The sequence below is a fragment of the Phalacrocorax carbo genome, chromosome 1 (assembly GCF_963921805.1).
Source record: "Phalacrocorax carbo chromosome 1, bPhaCar2.1, whole genome shotgun sequence".
Classification (NCBI taxonomy): Eukaryota; Metazoa; Chordata; class Aves; order Suliformes; family Phalacrocoracidae; genus Phalacrocorax; species Phalacrocorax carbo.
Window position 1 is genome coordinate 183,874,695 of NC_087513.1, and position 16,420 is coordinate 183,891,114.

A 16,420-nucleotide genomic window follows, 5' to 3' on the forward strand; every position below is an offset into this window, starting at 1 on the left:
TACTCAGATACAGACGTTCAAATCTTTGTTTTCACAGGTGCTGAGTGCTCCAGATTGTGTTGAGCTATATGTGTGGTAGCTTCAAGTAGCACTTGTAATACACAGTAAATGCCTGTGGAAAAATAAAGCCTCATTTTTAGTATCTACATATTATTAAGCCCAATTTTATTTATCTAGCTTTGTAAAGTTTACTCCCAAGCTGTCAGTGTTTTGTCATGTAACTTATAGTTCTCTACTGCGTCGTTTTTAGGAGAGATGTTACTGAAGTTGGGAAGACTGAAAGAAGCGGGTGAAGTATACAGAGAGTTAATTGAGCGCAATGCAGAAAACTGGTATTATTACGAAGGCTTGGAAAAGGCCCTACAACCTAGTAAGTCAAGATGCAGATATACTGAAAATATGTATTATATAGGGTATACTTAAAATTCCTGTTTGATCTGTTACTGGTTTAGATTAAAAAGCTTTACTTGGCAGAAAATAATGTACTTTCTAATCTTAAATATGATCCATTAAATATATCCATTTTAAAAATGTTTACTGAAAAACTTGTATGTGTGAAAATACCAACAGCAAATCTTTCTTCTTGGAGCTAAAGGTGGCATTTGCTAATTTGTTTACATGAAGAACGTTTCCTTGCCACACATGAACTTGGAAGCTAAATTGTGATTCATTCCTGTCTGGTAGTTGGTTGACAGCTATCATACACTACAACATAAAATTGTCATTCTGAAACTTGTTTAGATGGTACCTCCTTCTACAGGCATGTAGAGAAGGACTCAAATACCTGTTTCAGATGGTCTTTTAAAGATAGGCCATTTAAAAAAAAAAAAAGCAAGCTGTTTAAGATGACTGTTCTTTGGAAGAAGAGGTGATAAATGTGATCATCTTTGTTATTCCAGTGCTAGTTCACATTACTGCTCTTCTGTCTTTCCAGGAAAATAGCTAATTTTTTAACTAAAATATTGCAACAATTTATACTGTAAGTGTTTTGCAGTGATAACTTGCCCAAGTGTTTACGCAGGAATGGTTTCCTTGTATTTCACTGTTTGGTAATTAGTGGGAGTTTTATTGGAGTTATTCTGATGACATCATAAATCATAAGCCCACAAGGATGATATTTGTAGATATTGTAGCTGCGTTATATTTCTCAACCAGCTGTCTCTCTAGAAAGTTAAACAGTTGGATTTCATAAGGTCTGGGAATATGGCTTGTGACTGGGAAATGAAAATTATTGCATTTGTTACATTTATGCAGAGAGTAGTGTTGTCCTTTGAATGGTTTTCCTAGTGTATCCATAGAGTTGAACATCGTGACTGTTGTCTCAGAAAACAAATTACCCAAGAACTTGATTGTTCTGTTCCAGATGATAAATACGTTGATGAAAATGTATAGTTCTTAGCAAAGAACCAATCCAGTGGTTTACTTGTCATATTAGTATCCTATGTAGATTAAAACCGTACTAATTTATAAAACTAATAATGCTACTTTATTTTTTAGGTGGTCTTAGGACTATTTCCTCCCCCATGGTAAGTTCTGGAGCTCCAACTTGTGACTTCAATTAGGGCTTTTATATGCTTTAGTTCCAATCCAAACATTATTTTAGAGTAACTTTTAGATCTCTGCATCTCTTGGAGCCACTGGGTAACATATTCCCCCTCCTTCCCCAACATCTGAGCTCAGTGACAAGATAAATTGTTTTTTCTTATGAAAGAAAACCAGATATATTTATTAAATACATGTTGTGCCATCTTCTTGATCTGTACATTCAGTTTTATTGCTTGATAAATGTTAATATTTAAGCAAAATTTATCTTCATTATGTGAAATGGCATTTCAAAACAACAGATTAGTTTTATTTAAGTTTTAACCACATTGGAGCTCCAAAGCATATTATGGGGGAAAGGGGAGGAGTGGGAAGAAAATCTAAGTAGCTTTATTTTTGTTAAATGTTCATGTATAAGGAGTTCTGGTGCTCGACACTATGCTGGCAGTATTGTGCCCTGGTTTTGCTGCCACCAGAGGACCTATAATAAAGGCATGCTTGAATAGCATGCTATTTGTATACCTATGATTTAGAAATAAAATATATTTCTTTGAATGATTTGTCTGAAATGGATGCATAGTGAAAAAACAACTTGCAGCTGTGAATGTCAAACTGCTGTGTGAGTGGGTCTGCACAGCATGTAACTAAGAAACAGAACTCTAGTACTGTATGATTGAATGTGCAAGGTAATTGTCCTGTTTGCAGGTTATCCTTAGTGGTTAATGCTGGTAGTTGTGTGTTGTGTACTGAAAACACACTGTATGTACAGTTTTACATAGTAATGTTTATGATTAACTGGAAAAAATAGCTTGAAATGTTTAAATTGTTCCAAATCCAAACTGTGTAAGAAGCCTAGCTAAATTAATTTTCAACACTTAAAAACATTTAGAAGAGTAGATTTTTATCTGTGTTGCTTATATCTATTATATTTACTGATAATAGGCACTTTAGAAGAGAGGCTTCAGATTTATGAAGAAGTTAGTAAAAGACATCCCAGAGCAGTTTCACCTAGAAGATTACCTTTAAACTTTGTTTCAGGTAACAAGTTGCATATCTGTTCCGTAATAGTTTTTTGTTTGTTTTCTTCTTAAGCTTTCAGGCTGTTGAATGTGTATTTAATACCTATTTGTACATGTACACAAATCAGATCCACACATTTCCTTTCAACGTGTGATTCTGTGATTTCTCTTGGAATAGACGAAATTATTATGCTTTAGGAGTTCACAGAAAAAGTTCATGCTCTTTAATATGGTGATATGGTACATGTAATGTTTGTATTGCTAAACTACAGTACAGAATGGTATAGAAATTGTAGGAATTCTTGCATATCATTCTTCTGCATCATGCAACTCGAGAATCATGAATTAAAAGGTAGGGGGTATAGTACACTTGAATTCAAGGTATGGGGGGGTGTACATGCAACCCCCTCCTGTATCTTTAACATACATACATATAAGCTAACTTATAGTTTATAAACACTGAAAACTGGTGTAAATTTTGTATATAACAATCATAATAGTACAGGACTGAGTTTCCTACCAGTTTTTGTACTGTAGTTTTTCTGCTGTACAGGAAACAGTCTGTTTCTGACTCTGAATATCTGATTGGCTGTACAACACTTGCAGAACTATTAGAACTTAAATCTACAACATAAACTAATATGATAATAAGAATAGGAACAAGAAGCAGGTCTTGTGGTGTTATGTACTGGAAATTATTTTATTTTTTTATTTTATAGCTAAGTTCTTTCAGTGACTCTATCCTTTCAAAAGTTGTTTTGAAATGCAGGGCACAAATTCTCAGTTCTGGAGGGAATATGTATATGCTTTTTGAAACAGAAAGCTATGATGTTCCAAAATAGAAGGAAGGAAGCTAAATGAAATGGAGAAATGCAGAAAAATACACACTTGGTATGTAGCTGTCTAACTGCAGTAACTCCAGTAGAAAGCTGTGGGAAAGAAATAAAAAGCATGTAAGTTAAATATCAAGTGTCATGAAGTTTTGAAGTTCAGCTGCAAATTCCCAACGTATCTGCTCATGCTTTTAATTTTCTGACACTAGTTTAGTTTAGCTCACTTACTGAGCACCACATTTGTTGTACCTTTCAATGCTTCAGAGCATAGCTAGTCCGCTTTCCTGTTGTTGCTCAGGAGTCTGAATACACCTTTCCTGTGTAAAAGCACAAGGTTTTAACTGCTTCATAAGAGATTTAGCCTGGCAGTGAACACTTGTGCCTGACTTGATCCTGGATCTTTCCATTTTCCTTGAAGATATAAGGGCAAATTTTAAGGCAGTTCAGCTAGATTTGAAAAGCTAGGGAACAAGTAATTGTTTTTCTCATGTAATAGAATTGTTATGGTAATATATAGCAAACAATGAAATAACCTGCAAAATGCTTTTTCATATCTTTATTAACAGTGTGTTTTGCTGTTGACTTCATTTCACTGCATGTTTTGCACTGGGTTACCTTATCATATCTGACAGCCTAGTTTCACAGCTAATGTTCATTTAAATAGAAACATGTTTGGTAATAAGGATTAGTTGTTCCTGCTGTAGCAATAGTCTAAATGAAAGGAAAATTCATTATTAGTCAGTCGAGAAAAGTCTGTGGGCTACTTTCTGTGGTGTTTCATAACAAATAAGAATTTTCCTAAATTAAAACTTGTGTTCCTGTTAATCTGTTAAACTTGTGTCAGTCATGAATGTATAAGATTAATTTCTAGGGGGTCAAAAACAATCTATTTACTAAATGGTTTCTAATGTTTATAAGTACAGCAGATAAGAATTTCTGTTGGCAAGAGTTAATAGTGAGAACGTGAAGGTGTAGAAACAAACTTGTTTGCAGAGATGAGCCTGCAAATTTCAAGAGGATAAAATTTGTTATTAAATGAGGTTCCTGTTCCAGTGTGGCCACTGACAAGTTGCTTGTAACCAACACTGGCCGATTCAGAATCAGCTTAAGGTACTCTAAAGCGCAGGCTTGTGTTAAAAGGGCAGTCCTTCCCAGACCTTGCTAGGATTGCATCTTAATATTGTTGTATTTGACACAAATTGGCTCCTTGATCCAGCTGGAAACCACCTTTATGGAGGAAGGCTGTTAAAATTTTTTGGACTCATTGTGGGTGAGGGGTTGGAGTCTGGCTGTCCAGTTTTAGGTTTGTTTATGCTGCTGCAGATTTACTGTTCCTGTGGTCAGGCCTTTTCTGTGCCTCAGACTAAATTTTGAGCTTGGCTTGATGTCATAGGTGGGTGCCTAGCTGTGTGTTTTGCATTTTTTCCAACTTTGTTTTGAAGCTGTTCTGCTTTCTTTAAATAAATATATACTTAATGAAAACTGAATCTTCCTTTCCTAAATTCTGAATTACAATTCTTCCATCAAGAATATAAGTTAGAATAATTCAACAGGAGAAACTGAGATGGATTTTTTGTCATATAGGGGAGTTTCTTGTAGAGTGAGAAAAAAATTTTTAATTAATCCACCTGTAACCTATTAGCATGTGCTTATAGTCTGGTCAAGGATCCCTGTCCATAGGCAGTAAAAGTTCCCATATACAGCAGTTTTAGAACAGTGGGGTGAGAACATGGGTTATTTTTATTCATCTCAGTAAAAGTGCTGATAACAAACAGTAAATGTAGGACAATTAAAAATTGGAAGTACATAAGTGTTGTATACAAAGCAGTAGTATCTTCATTTTCTAAATATCTATAAAACAATCAATTTTGCAATGTGTTCTTAATAAATTGAAGTTTTTCAACAGTTTTATGTGTGTATGTTGGAATTATGTGAAGTGTACTCCTTCCTTGTTTAAAGACCTAAGAGTCTAAGTCTACTTCACTAGGTAGTGAAGTGTAGGAACATCATCTCTGCGTAAAGCAAACAAAACCAAGTTAAAAAATCTAAAGCCTGAAACAACTGAAGACAAACACTTTTAATCACAGGAATAAAAACATGAAAGCCAGCTGTTTTCCTGACTGGATAGCTTATCTTTGAAGTCCTGCTTTTTTTTGCTGAAACAGCATTTCTCAGAAAGGTGACATACTGCAAGTACTGTAATTTTTACCTGAAAACATAATTAAATCAGGTTTTTAGCTTTCTGCCAGTATATTTTGATAAAGATGATTCTGATACAGTGCTTATCCTTCTGAAACCCAGTCTTCTATTCTGTTTCTGATTCCAGAAACAATCATACTATCATCGGAAGTCATGTCCTACTCATAAAAATAATAGGACTAGAAGAGAGGTAGAGGGTTCATTTCATCCATCCTTCTTCCTCAAAGCAGGATAATTTATATCTGCACTATTCCTAACACACATTTGTCTAACTTAATCATAAAAACTTCCAATGATGGAGCTTTTACAAGATCTCCAAGGTAATCCATTCCAGTGCTTAGTTATTCTTACCATTATAATATTTTCCAATGTTTGTTTAAATAGCCCTTGCTACATCCTCTGTAGCCAGCACTTGATACTTGTTCTTCTTAATAGATTTCACAGATTTGAGGACTGTTACTATGCCTTTGTCAGCAGTCTCCTAAACACTAGCAAGCTAGGCATTTTACTCTGATCTTTTTTTATCCAGAGTGTATTTACATCTTACTCTTAAATAACAGGAAAGATTAAAGCCCTTAATGGCAGTTTCTCACTCTATTATCCAGATTTGCACAGAAATTAGTGCTTATATTTATAGAACACTTGCAATCACTGACATATAACCAAATACACTTTTGTTTCTAGGTGAAAAATTTAGACAACTAATGGATAAGTTCCTGAGGGTAAACTTCAGTAAAGGCTGCCCACCCTTGTTTACCACTTTGAAATCTTTATATTACAATCCAGAAAAGGTAAAATTTAGTATTTATTTGGTTTTAATGAAGTCTTCTATATTGAATTTCTAATAGACTGTTTTATAGAGATATTCTTGTAACTTTAGAAATAACTGTTGCTGAACGTTTTCCTCCTTTAATGTGCTGTTTTTTCATATCTGACAAAATGATCACTTGATGTTTAATATGTATGAAACTTTACTTCTCTAGAGAGTTGATGTCAAAGTGCTTGAGGTTGGATTGGTGTAGAATGCGCTGAAGTTCTTGAAAAAATCAAAGATAACCGATAACTTTATTTTTGTGTACTTTGAGAGCGTGTGAGGATTCTTTCAACTTATGGTTTATGATGTCACCAGAAGTCATGATTTCAAAATATCACACAGATGGCTATTGTTCTACATATATTTCTGAATTGCATGAATATGTTAGTATTTACCACAAAGGCTTGTTTCCCATTTCACTCTTTAGCTAAACTTTAGTGTTTAATTTTTGGACTTCTAAACTCTCACAGTTTTGGCAAAATTGTCACATCAGAACTATTGCTTCAAATGTAGTTCTTTGTTCCAAGATTGTCAGTAAGGTATAGTAAAAATAAATTTTCAAACTAAACCATGTTACTAAAATGTCTAGACAATAAAATAAAGGTCAATCTATTCAGACATTTGCTATCTTTGCTGCAACAATAAACCTGTGTGTATTCTAATCTGTTCATGACTAGGTAAGAAGCTGCTTTGTAGCTGAAAAAACCCTAAATATATGATGCAGTGTTTCAGTCAGCAGTTGATATTCCTTCATTTGGACTAAAATTATTCTTTCTAAGAGTCTCTCTGCTAGTTGTCCTAATATGAAATATTCAATACACTTGTGTTTGGAGAATGCAATCTGTACTGTCTCCGTGGTTGGCCTAATTTTAGTAAATTCTGGTATCATGTATAATACAAGCTTTTCTACTAAAGCATACTTCTCAATGTAAACTGTTGAAACTGGATTGAAATTTTTTAGATGCTGATACACTGACTGTCTAGAGAGAAGTACAGTCAGTGTTGTGTTTTACTTCTGCTATTTGAAGTGTGAAAATCTAGAAGTTAAAAGATAAATATAAACTCGTTTGATGCGTGAAAAGATTTTTAGCATGTCTTGACATGATGGGTAAAAAAAAAATCAGGACTACCGTGTTTTGGGGCAGACTTATCCTAAAATGTGCCTTGCTGCTAGGTATCTTCATTGTGTCAGATCAGTGCTGCTTGGAACTGCCAGCTTAATCCTAAAAACTAATTAAAATTAAGATCCTTACAGTTTCTAAATATGCTTGGATTTGTTTGTGCTGCTAACTTCTGCAAAAGCATTTTCCTCTTCTTTCTTGTCCTTCTCTTACCACGACAGGGTCTCTTTCACATTTCACTTGGTTGGCTTTTCATGTTACTATAATGTAACAGAAGGACCCTTGAAACTAGAGAAACTTTAATGTTAGTTTCTGACAGTTAATTTTTGAATTGCTAAAATTTAGGGGTTAGGGAGTAGAAAATTGTGGCAACCTGCGTATTACACCTTTCAGGAAGATGTAGTATTTTGGTATCTAACTTGTCTAAGTTGGTGCTTAATACTACCTTTCCACATGAATTACTGGTGTATTTTGACTGAAAATAGGAAGAATTGTAGTCAGGATTATGTTATGCCTACTAGAAAATACCTAGTGAATTACTAAATTCTCTACAAGTTGGGAATGAACAGTTCCCCATTTATTTCTTTGGAAACAGGTGTAATTTGGTGTAGTCAACTGCAGTTGCATTTTTAAGTGGCATAGATACAAGGATTTCATGAAAGACTTGGTATTTAAGCCCAGAAAATTCCTTCTTTCTAGAACTCCAGGTGGGTCCAGGATCTTTCATAAACTGTGGTTTTGGGAAAAAGGTGAAATAAGCAATACTTATGTTGATAGGAGTTTTCTATCTTTTCTTAACTCGGATATAAAATATTGCAGCATATTTTTTCTTTATGTAAGAAAGGAAAATGTAAATTACTTAATTCAGTACCTGCAAAAGTACAGAGGAATAGTGGTGGGTGGGGTGGGGGTGAATATGCCTCTGCTTGCTCAGCAAATATGAGGATTATATTTCTCAGTAAGTATCTCAACACTTTGGTGTTAAGAACACCTTTTACACCTGAGTGGGGAGACAAAAGGTAAAGAATAGCTGATTCAGGAGAGAAAATATTGATGTCTCCCCTCTGGAGAAGGCAAGGGAAAAGAAAAAGGTGGTTGTATAGATGGCAAATGTTTGTCAGATGCGTTCAGGAAAATGTTGGTTGTTATCTAATTGCTGTAAGCTGGTAATTCCTAGTAAATGTTTTAAATCAAAATATGCCAGCTATTGTTAAAAACAGATTCTAGTCTACTAACATTAGTTAACGGTTTTTGGGTGAAATCTAGCTTCAGGTACACAGAGCTGCAAAGCCGTAAGACCTGCTCAAATCAAAGTGAAGAATTCAGGGAAGCTCTAGAAACTCTTTGGTACTTACACTGCTTGGAAAGGCTCCAAATACTGAGGTTATAGTTTGGAAGTTATGTTTTGTATTGCAGTACAGACCTTGAGATAATGATCTAAACCAGATCTGCTGTACTTGGGGAAGTTGTGAAAGTAACATCAGAAAATAAGGTGGGAAAATCTGGGTTTTGGTCTACTTAAGGAGATAAAGATCAGCTGTGTTTTATAATGATCAACAAGCTGTGTTTTTAGTATGTTAGCATTGACTTGATCAAAGAACTTTTAAGCAGTTAAGGAGTTTAAGTAAATTGCTCAACAAATGAGTAATCAAATCCACCACGAGTACACTGGAGTAATTTTTCATTTACAAGTGGCCAAATATTACATTGAATGTTTTTTTTCAGCTACACTCATATGTCTTGAGAATTGTTTGACAAAATGCTTGTCTTGTATTATTTCTACATACTTGTTACACTTGTGAGTTGTTTTAGGGACAGTAGAAGTGTCTGACATTTGCCTGAATTTCTTGTTTTGCTTTTTTGAAATCTTATCTGAGACCTCATTGGAGATCAGTAAGCTGTGCCTAAATAAAGGATCCTGAAGACAGAGAATGTAGTCTTTTTGTTGTTTTAACATTTCCAGGAATAGGGGGGAAAAAACCATCGGATTATCTTTGCCTAGCTTATCATAAAGGGTATATTGTGCTCCTGTTCATTCCTGCTTCAGATAATTTTCAGTGTATTTGAAACTGAAAAAGTATAGTTCTTGTATGTGAAGCATAACTTAACAAAATAAAAATTTGGCATGATCGTCATCCAGTAAGATGGCTGAAGTAGTCATCTTTAGCTCTATTGGTTCGGGGGGGGTTTTTTGAGGTAGATGAATTATTTTAAGCAGAGGTAGGTTCAGATTTCAAAAACTTTTGGTTTGGTTGTTTGTCTTCCAAATTCTCTGGAATGTTTTTAACAGTCAAGAAATTACATCAAGTTCCAGATTCAGGCATGTGAATTTAGGTCAGTGGATATAGAGGACTGTTCAGCTCACCACCAGATGTAGTTTTCTACACAGGATCAGTTGAACAGCTACCAAGGCTCCTTTTGACTGTGCTGGGCAGATCTCATCTGTGTTGACTGCAGAGGGAGCAAAGGCGTTTATATTATGGTTATCTAAATGTAGATGTCTGAACCTGAAGGTGCCTACTGTGTGTCCCATCTCATGCACTGGGGTGCCTTTGGAACTGTTTGTACTCATAACATACTTGGGGAACAAGTATTTCATATCTATGAAACTAACACTGAGGAAGCTTTACCAGTTGCTTCTAGAAAGAGTTAATGTCCCACCAAAAACTGAAACTGGAATAACTGAAGTGCTAACTGGGGGGAAGGGGTGTCACTTTTTCAGCTACCCATATGGAGTTTTTTTACATACATGTACGAATATTAAGTGGAAAAAGGTGTGGTGTACAACTGGTTCTTCATCACTTCACTAAAGAATATGCTGTACTTCGTTTAAGGAGGAAAGATTTTTTTAAAAAAATCTTCCTTCACACTTGAAGTAGAACTATTGTTTAAGATCATTTGGGTGAAGTCACAGAAAGGTACCATAAGTGGGAAAGACATCATAACGCAATAATATAAAGCTGGGTTTTTTCCATGAGAATAAAATAGTCTTAAGATTATTGCTGGAAGATACTTTGAGTAACCAGAGGAATGAGGATCTGAAATCTGTTCAGTAAAGAAAGGTTACATATAGCTTTGTTGCTTTTTAGCATTCTCAAACTTCTTTTAAGGCAAAATATTCCCTAATAAATAAGTCTCTATCAAGTTAAAGTATACTTTATATTATGTTATCCAATCTGTCTTCCTTAAAATTCTGGAGCAGAAAAAAATCGTATGTGTTGGCCTTGTGATCACTTTGCGATGTGCAGAGGTTTATATTTGACTGCACAACCGGGTTGAAAAGGAAGCTGTTCAAGATTTGCTAACTGCTTGAAATTTGGGCACTTGAGAATGTAACAGAGGTGTGGTGAAACCCGGGATAAGCAGGTTAGCTGGATGTTTCATTGCTGTCTCAGCAATATTGTTTGTTACCTTCTAGGAGTGAGTTGTTAACCCACTTGAGATAATTACGTTTCACAGGTACTTAAGGCAGACTTTTAAATAGCTCTGGAAGCTGATGGGGAGGGGGAGAAAGTGTCAAGCTAGCTTTGTACATTACATGCTTCTGCAACAAGATCCAATTGCAGATTCTGTGGTCCTTCACTGCTTGCAAAGCAGTGATCTGACTAATGTTTTTCTTCCTAGTTTTAGAAAAGAGTTTCATGATAAATTGTGTAATCCTTAAATTCTTTCAATGAGGGTTGTGATTCTTAAGATTTTTGCACTGCTGTAGTCCGACAGGTAGCATGTGAACTGTATTTTTGACTGTTTCTTCCTCTTTGTCAGGCCACCTATACTGGAGAGATATAAGTAGTAGAGACTGAAGGGTGAGAAGATTGAAATGGAGATAAGAATTGTCTTTTGCCTAGAAACTGTACTGACATTTCAACTTGATCAAATATACTGTGCTGGGGATAGAGGTTTTGATTTTTAAAATACTGTGTAATTAAAAAATCATGCCAGTTGCTCAGTATCCTGAGTGTACTTCTATACCATGCTGTAGCATAGAATTACTACTATTGAAATAAGAAAGAGGGCGGCATTGATCGCAGGAGGAAATGTTGGACAAAAGCCAACTGAAGATGTTTTACCGTTTTCTAAATATTGGCAAGTGATTCTTTTGTACAGGTAATGAGGATGAGTAAGGATGTGTTGTGTAAAGAGTTTAAGTTGTTTCTCAAGTTATTTTGCTCCCTGTTTGCAGATACCAGAGGCATGCACTAATCACTTCCTAACTTGCTACATTGGTACGCAGCCACATTCTGTGTTTTTCCAACTGAAGAAAAGATCAATTAAAGGGTGATAGACTCTTAGACAGCCTTACGGTATTTTCCAGAGTACCTCATTCAAAACAAGTTTGTAATATTATGTAGGCTATGTTCAGTGGTACATCATTGCTGACACTTGGTCATAGTTCACTTTTTACTTACAACACATTAGAGAAATCATCTGATGAAACACTGTTGTGATGGCTTTGTTATTTTAAAAAACTACTTAGTAAGAATCATGTTAATTACTGTATGTTTGTTTCAGGTGATTTTTGAAGTAGGCACTGCATGTTGTAAAGGAATTGGCTATGTCTTCTATTCATTCTATGGCAGCCTCTAGGGAATGATGTAAATATAGCCTTGGGCTTTTTAAATGTCAAAACTCTTGGTCGTGATGAAGCGGTGTAAATCGAGTGTGGTTACATAAAAGACAAAGCTTACAAATGTAAGTACTGTACTAGGTTCTACTTACCTGTTAGGGTTGGAGAAAGGAAATGAAGTGGCTGGTCTGAACAAGAGCTGAGACCTTCCTATACAGGTTACTAGTGTTAAGGAACAGACCTGCATTCTGAGCTCAATATTTATTTTTCTCAACTGATCTCAGTGTCTTGTAAGGGCAGTGTGTTTGGCTCGGTGCCTCAGTTAGCTAACTTCTGGGTTGCTAAAACAGCTCTTAAATATCACTTAGAGGAACTCTTCTCATATGAGAAAAGTGCAGTGAAATAGCTTTTACATGTAGCAGAACAGTCACAAGCAAAATGCAAAAATGAGGTATTTCTTCAGAAGATAAGTTCACCTACTTTCCTGCATAAGTTGTTACTGTAGCTGTGTGTGTTGGGTTGAGTTTATAAATAATCTCATTAGTGTGTATTATCAAGCATGATTTTACCAAAGTATGGATAAAAGAAGAGAGTATTCTTGATGTATTTATGGTGTGTTTTAGGTAGCTGCTATCGTTCAGAAGCAATTTGCTGTTTTTTGTCAAAAATAGAAAATTGTCTTCTGAAGAACATGTTTTGATTAACCTACATCAACCAAATTTTCATTGGTCATCTGCATTAATGTGTGGCTGCTAAATTGAAGGAAGAAACTAAGGTGGGGAAAATATGAGTATAGACTCGAAGTGTTTCTACAGTTGGTTGAATGTTGTTTCATGTATTAAAACAAAGAGCAATATCTGGTTCTCCAAGAATATCTGATTTTTAAAATAGCTTTTAGAATATGGAACTATTACAGCAATTCCACAGTGTAAGCATATGCCTTGGCTATGAGTTCAGTCACCTTTTTAAATACCAGCCTTTGCCTCTTCATACAGTTCCTCTTGAAACACAGTCTTGGTTCTGGCTATTGCTTGAGACACCAAGAGGGAACCCCATGAATGTCCTACTGCTCTGTGGAACTTCTTAAATTCGTTCCATTTGTTTGTTTCTTGGGACTTTTTCCCCACTATGTTGACTTTATTTGGATAATTTCTGCCACAAAATGGAAGTATTCTAGGGGAAGAGTTACCTAGAAAGGGAAGGCACTCTGCACTAAATGCCATCATGGTAGTGTTTATGCTAAATCTGCAGTTGAAAACTGTACCCTTCATGCATTGAATCTATGCTTTTAATTGGCAGATACAACAGATGCCTAGTCTTCTTGGGAGGAAGACATGTCTCAAGTACTTAGTAAGGTGTGTTTCCCTTTTCAACCTGCATCTTCCCACATCCACTAGCAATAAGACAAATATTGGTTATGCTGATACTTTAATTCTGATATTCTAGGTATCATTCACTCCCCAATAGGACACTTCTTAAATCAGGAGGAGACTCTAAGGCATCTGCATAAATTTTGTAATTGACTGCATGCAACAAAATGGCAGTGGATTGCTCAACTGATGCCTTGTTGGTACCCTTAGTGCTGTCTTGACGATAGCTGTGTCTAGCCTCTTAGGTGTCCAAGAGTGGATTCCTGTTAGTACCAAGGAAAAGTAGATAAATAATTTGTCAGTGACTTCATTGACAACTTTCACTGTGCTAAAAAAAGAAAAAAGCAAACCTCTTCATGAGACAGAATCCAGAGAAATTCAAAGAACCTTTTATGATAATGCTTTTTGTCATCTTTCCTAACAAGATTATCATTTCAAGCTCGACGTTTGCAGTAAATCTTAAAGCCTTCTGAGAGTTGCTGATAAAAGTAGCAAGTTCGGTATGCCAAGGCAATAGACAATATACACAACTTCTGTGATTCTTGAGGGCTTACAGGTGTCACTTTCATTGCTTTCTTAAATACTTACATTGCAGTAGGGGAGGATTAGGCTACAGAACTTTTAAACAGATTGGATGTGCACATGCCCATTGGACCTGATGGGATGCATCCACAGCTGCTGAGGGAGCTGGACAATGTAATTGCACTGCACTCAGTCATTGAAAGGTCGTTGTGATGGATGGAGTTTCCTAAGGACTAGAGGAAGACAAATGTCACTCCTATTTTCAAGAAGTACAAAAAGGATCTGAGGAGCTGTGGGCCAGTCAGCTTCATCTCAATCCTTGTGAAGCTGAGGGAGCAATTAATCCTGGAAACCATTACCAAACGCACAAAGGTCAAAGTGTGGCTGGGAGGATGGATTTATGAGGAAGTCATGCCTGACTAACTTGATAGCCTTCTGTGACAAAATGACTACCTCAGTGGATGAGGGGAGAGCAGCTGATACTGTTTATCTTGACTTCAGCAAGGGTTTTCACACTGTCTTCTCTAATGCAGACAAACTGTTGAAGTACAGCTTAGTAGACAGTAAGGTAGACTGAAAATGGCTGCACTGCCAGGCTCAGTGTTGTGATCAGCAGTATGAAGTCCAGCTAGTGACCCCAGGCTGTTAACAATGGGGGCAGTAGTATGGAACATCTTTGTTCATTATTTGGTTGATGGGACAGAATGTACTCTTCAACAGCCTTGCAGATGATACCATACTGGGAGGAGAGACTGATGCATGAGAAGATTGTGCTGCTATTCAGAGAGACCTTGATAGGCGGGAGAAATGGGCTGAAAGTAAGTTTAACAAAGGAAATACCAGATCCTGCACCTTACGAGGAATAACCTCATGCTCTAATACAGGCTGGGGACTGACCAGCTGGAAAGTAGCTTTGCAGAAAGGGACCTGGGGCTTCAGTTTGCTGCCCACCAGAATATGAGCAAACAATGTACCTTGTAGCAAGGGTCAATGGCATCTTGGGTTGGATTAGTAAAAGCACCACCATGAGGTCAAGAGAGGTGATTCTTCTCCTTTCCTCAGCCCTGGTGAGACAGTCTGCAGTGCTGGGTCTAGTTCTGGGTTTCCCTGTACAAAGGCCACATGGACATCACAGAATCACAGAATGGTAGGGGTTGGAAGGGACCTCTGGAGATCGTCTTGTCCAACCTCCCTGCTTGAGCAGGGACACGCAGAGCAGGGGGCACAGGACCACATCCAGGTGAGTTTTGAATGTCTCCAGGGAAGGAGACTCCACCACCTCCCTGGGCAGCCTGTTCCACTGCTCTGGCACCCTCACAGGAAAAGTTTTCTCATATTGAGGTGGAACTTCCTGAGTTCCAACTTGTGCCCATTGCCCCTTGGCCTGTCATTGGGCACTATTGGAAAGAGCCTAGTCCCATCGCCCTGACACCCACCCTTTAGATCTTTATAGGTATTGATGAAATCCCCCCTCAGTCTTCTCTTCTCCAGGCTGAACAAACCCAAGTCTCTCAGCCTTTCCTCATAAGGGAGATGCTTCCGTCCCCTGATCATCTTGGTAGCTCTCCGCTGGACTTGCTTGAGCAGTTCCACATCCTTCTTAAACTGGGAGGCCCAAAACTGGACGCAGTACTCCAGATGTGGTCTCACTAGGGCAGAGTAGAGAAGAATAACCTCCCTTGACCTGCTGGCCACGCTCCTTTTAATGCAGCCCAGGATACTGTTGGTCTTCTTGGCCACAAAGGCACATTGCTGGCTCATGGTCAGCTTGTCCACCAGCATTCCCAGGTCCTTCTCAGGAGAGCCACTTTCCAGCAGGTCAGCCCCCAGCCTGTACTGGTGCATGGGGTTGTTCCTCCCCAGGGGCAGGACCCTGCATTTGCTTTTGTTGAATTTCATGAGGTTCTCTCAGCCCAGCTCTCCAGCCTGTCCAGGTCTCGCTGGATGGCAGCACAGCCTTCTGGTGTACCAGCCACTCCTCCCAGCATGGTATCATGAGTGAACTTGCTGAGGTTACACTTTATCCCATCATTGAGGTCATTGATGAATATACTGAACAGAGAAAATGGTCTTTTACCATAAAATAGCCTGCTCTGTGAGAACTGATAACACAAGTCCTATGACTTGTTGCCTTCATCATGTTTTTATTTACATAATTCTGTGCTAGAAAAGTTCATGTTTGTATACTCTGTGTGTCGAAGGGGAAAATAACAGGCACAGAATTTGTAGGACTCCAGCAGATGATGCTACTCAGAACTGATTCATGAGTGTGTGTCACTCAATTCAGAATGGATTATCTAAGGGCCCTGACTCATGGACAGGGTGGTTCACATTCCCAATTGCCCATTGCACCCCTGTCCTTCAGTTCCCACTTTCACTGAAGGAACAGCACAGGTGTTTGAGTACCAGCTTCTGAATCTGTACAGCCTTAGC

At 37.3% G+C, this 16,420-nt stretch overlaps 1 protein-coding gene across 4 annotated transcripts in view; it reads left to right on the forward strand.

The window, feature by feature from the left end:
• Positions 1-16,420, forward strand: part of NAA16 (N-alpha-acetyltransferase 16, NatA auxiliary subunit) — a 75,224-nt gene that overhangs the window by 27,965 nt on the left and 30,839 nt on the right. For 3 of the 4 annotated variants that reach the window (XR_010371126.1, XR_010371125.1, XM_064440786.1), the window contains exons 7-9: positions 251-370; positions 2,485-2,580; positions 6,278-6,384. Coding sequence is in view for 2 of the 4 variants with exons in the window: in XM_064440786.1 (XP_064296856.1) it covers positions 251-370; positions 2,485-2,580; positions 6,278-6,384 (323 nt within the window). In the remaining 2 variants the exon portion in view is untranslated. The remainder of the gene's footprint in view (positions 1-250; positions 371-2,484; positions 2,581-6,277; positions 6,385-16,420) is intronic. The other variant, XM_064440787.1, reaches the window with a different exon arrangement.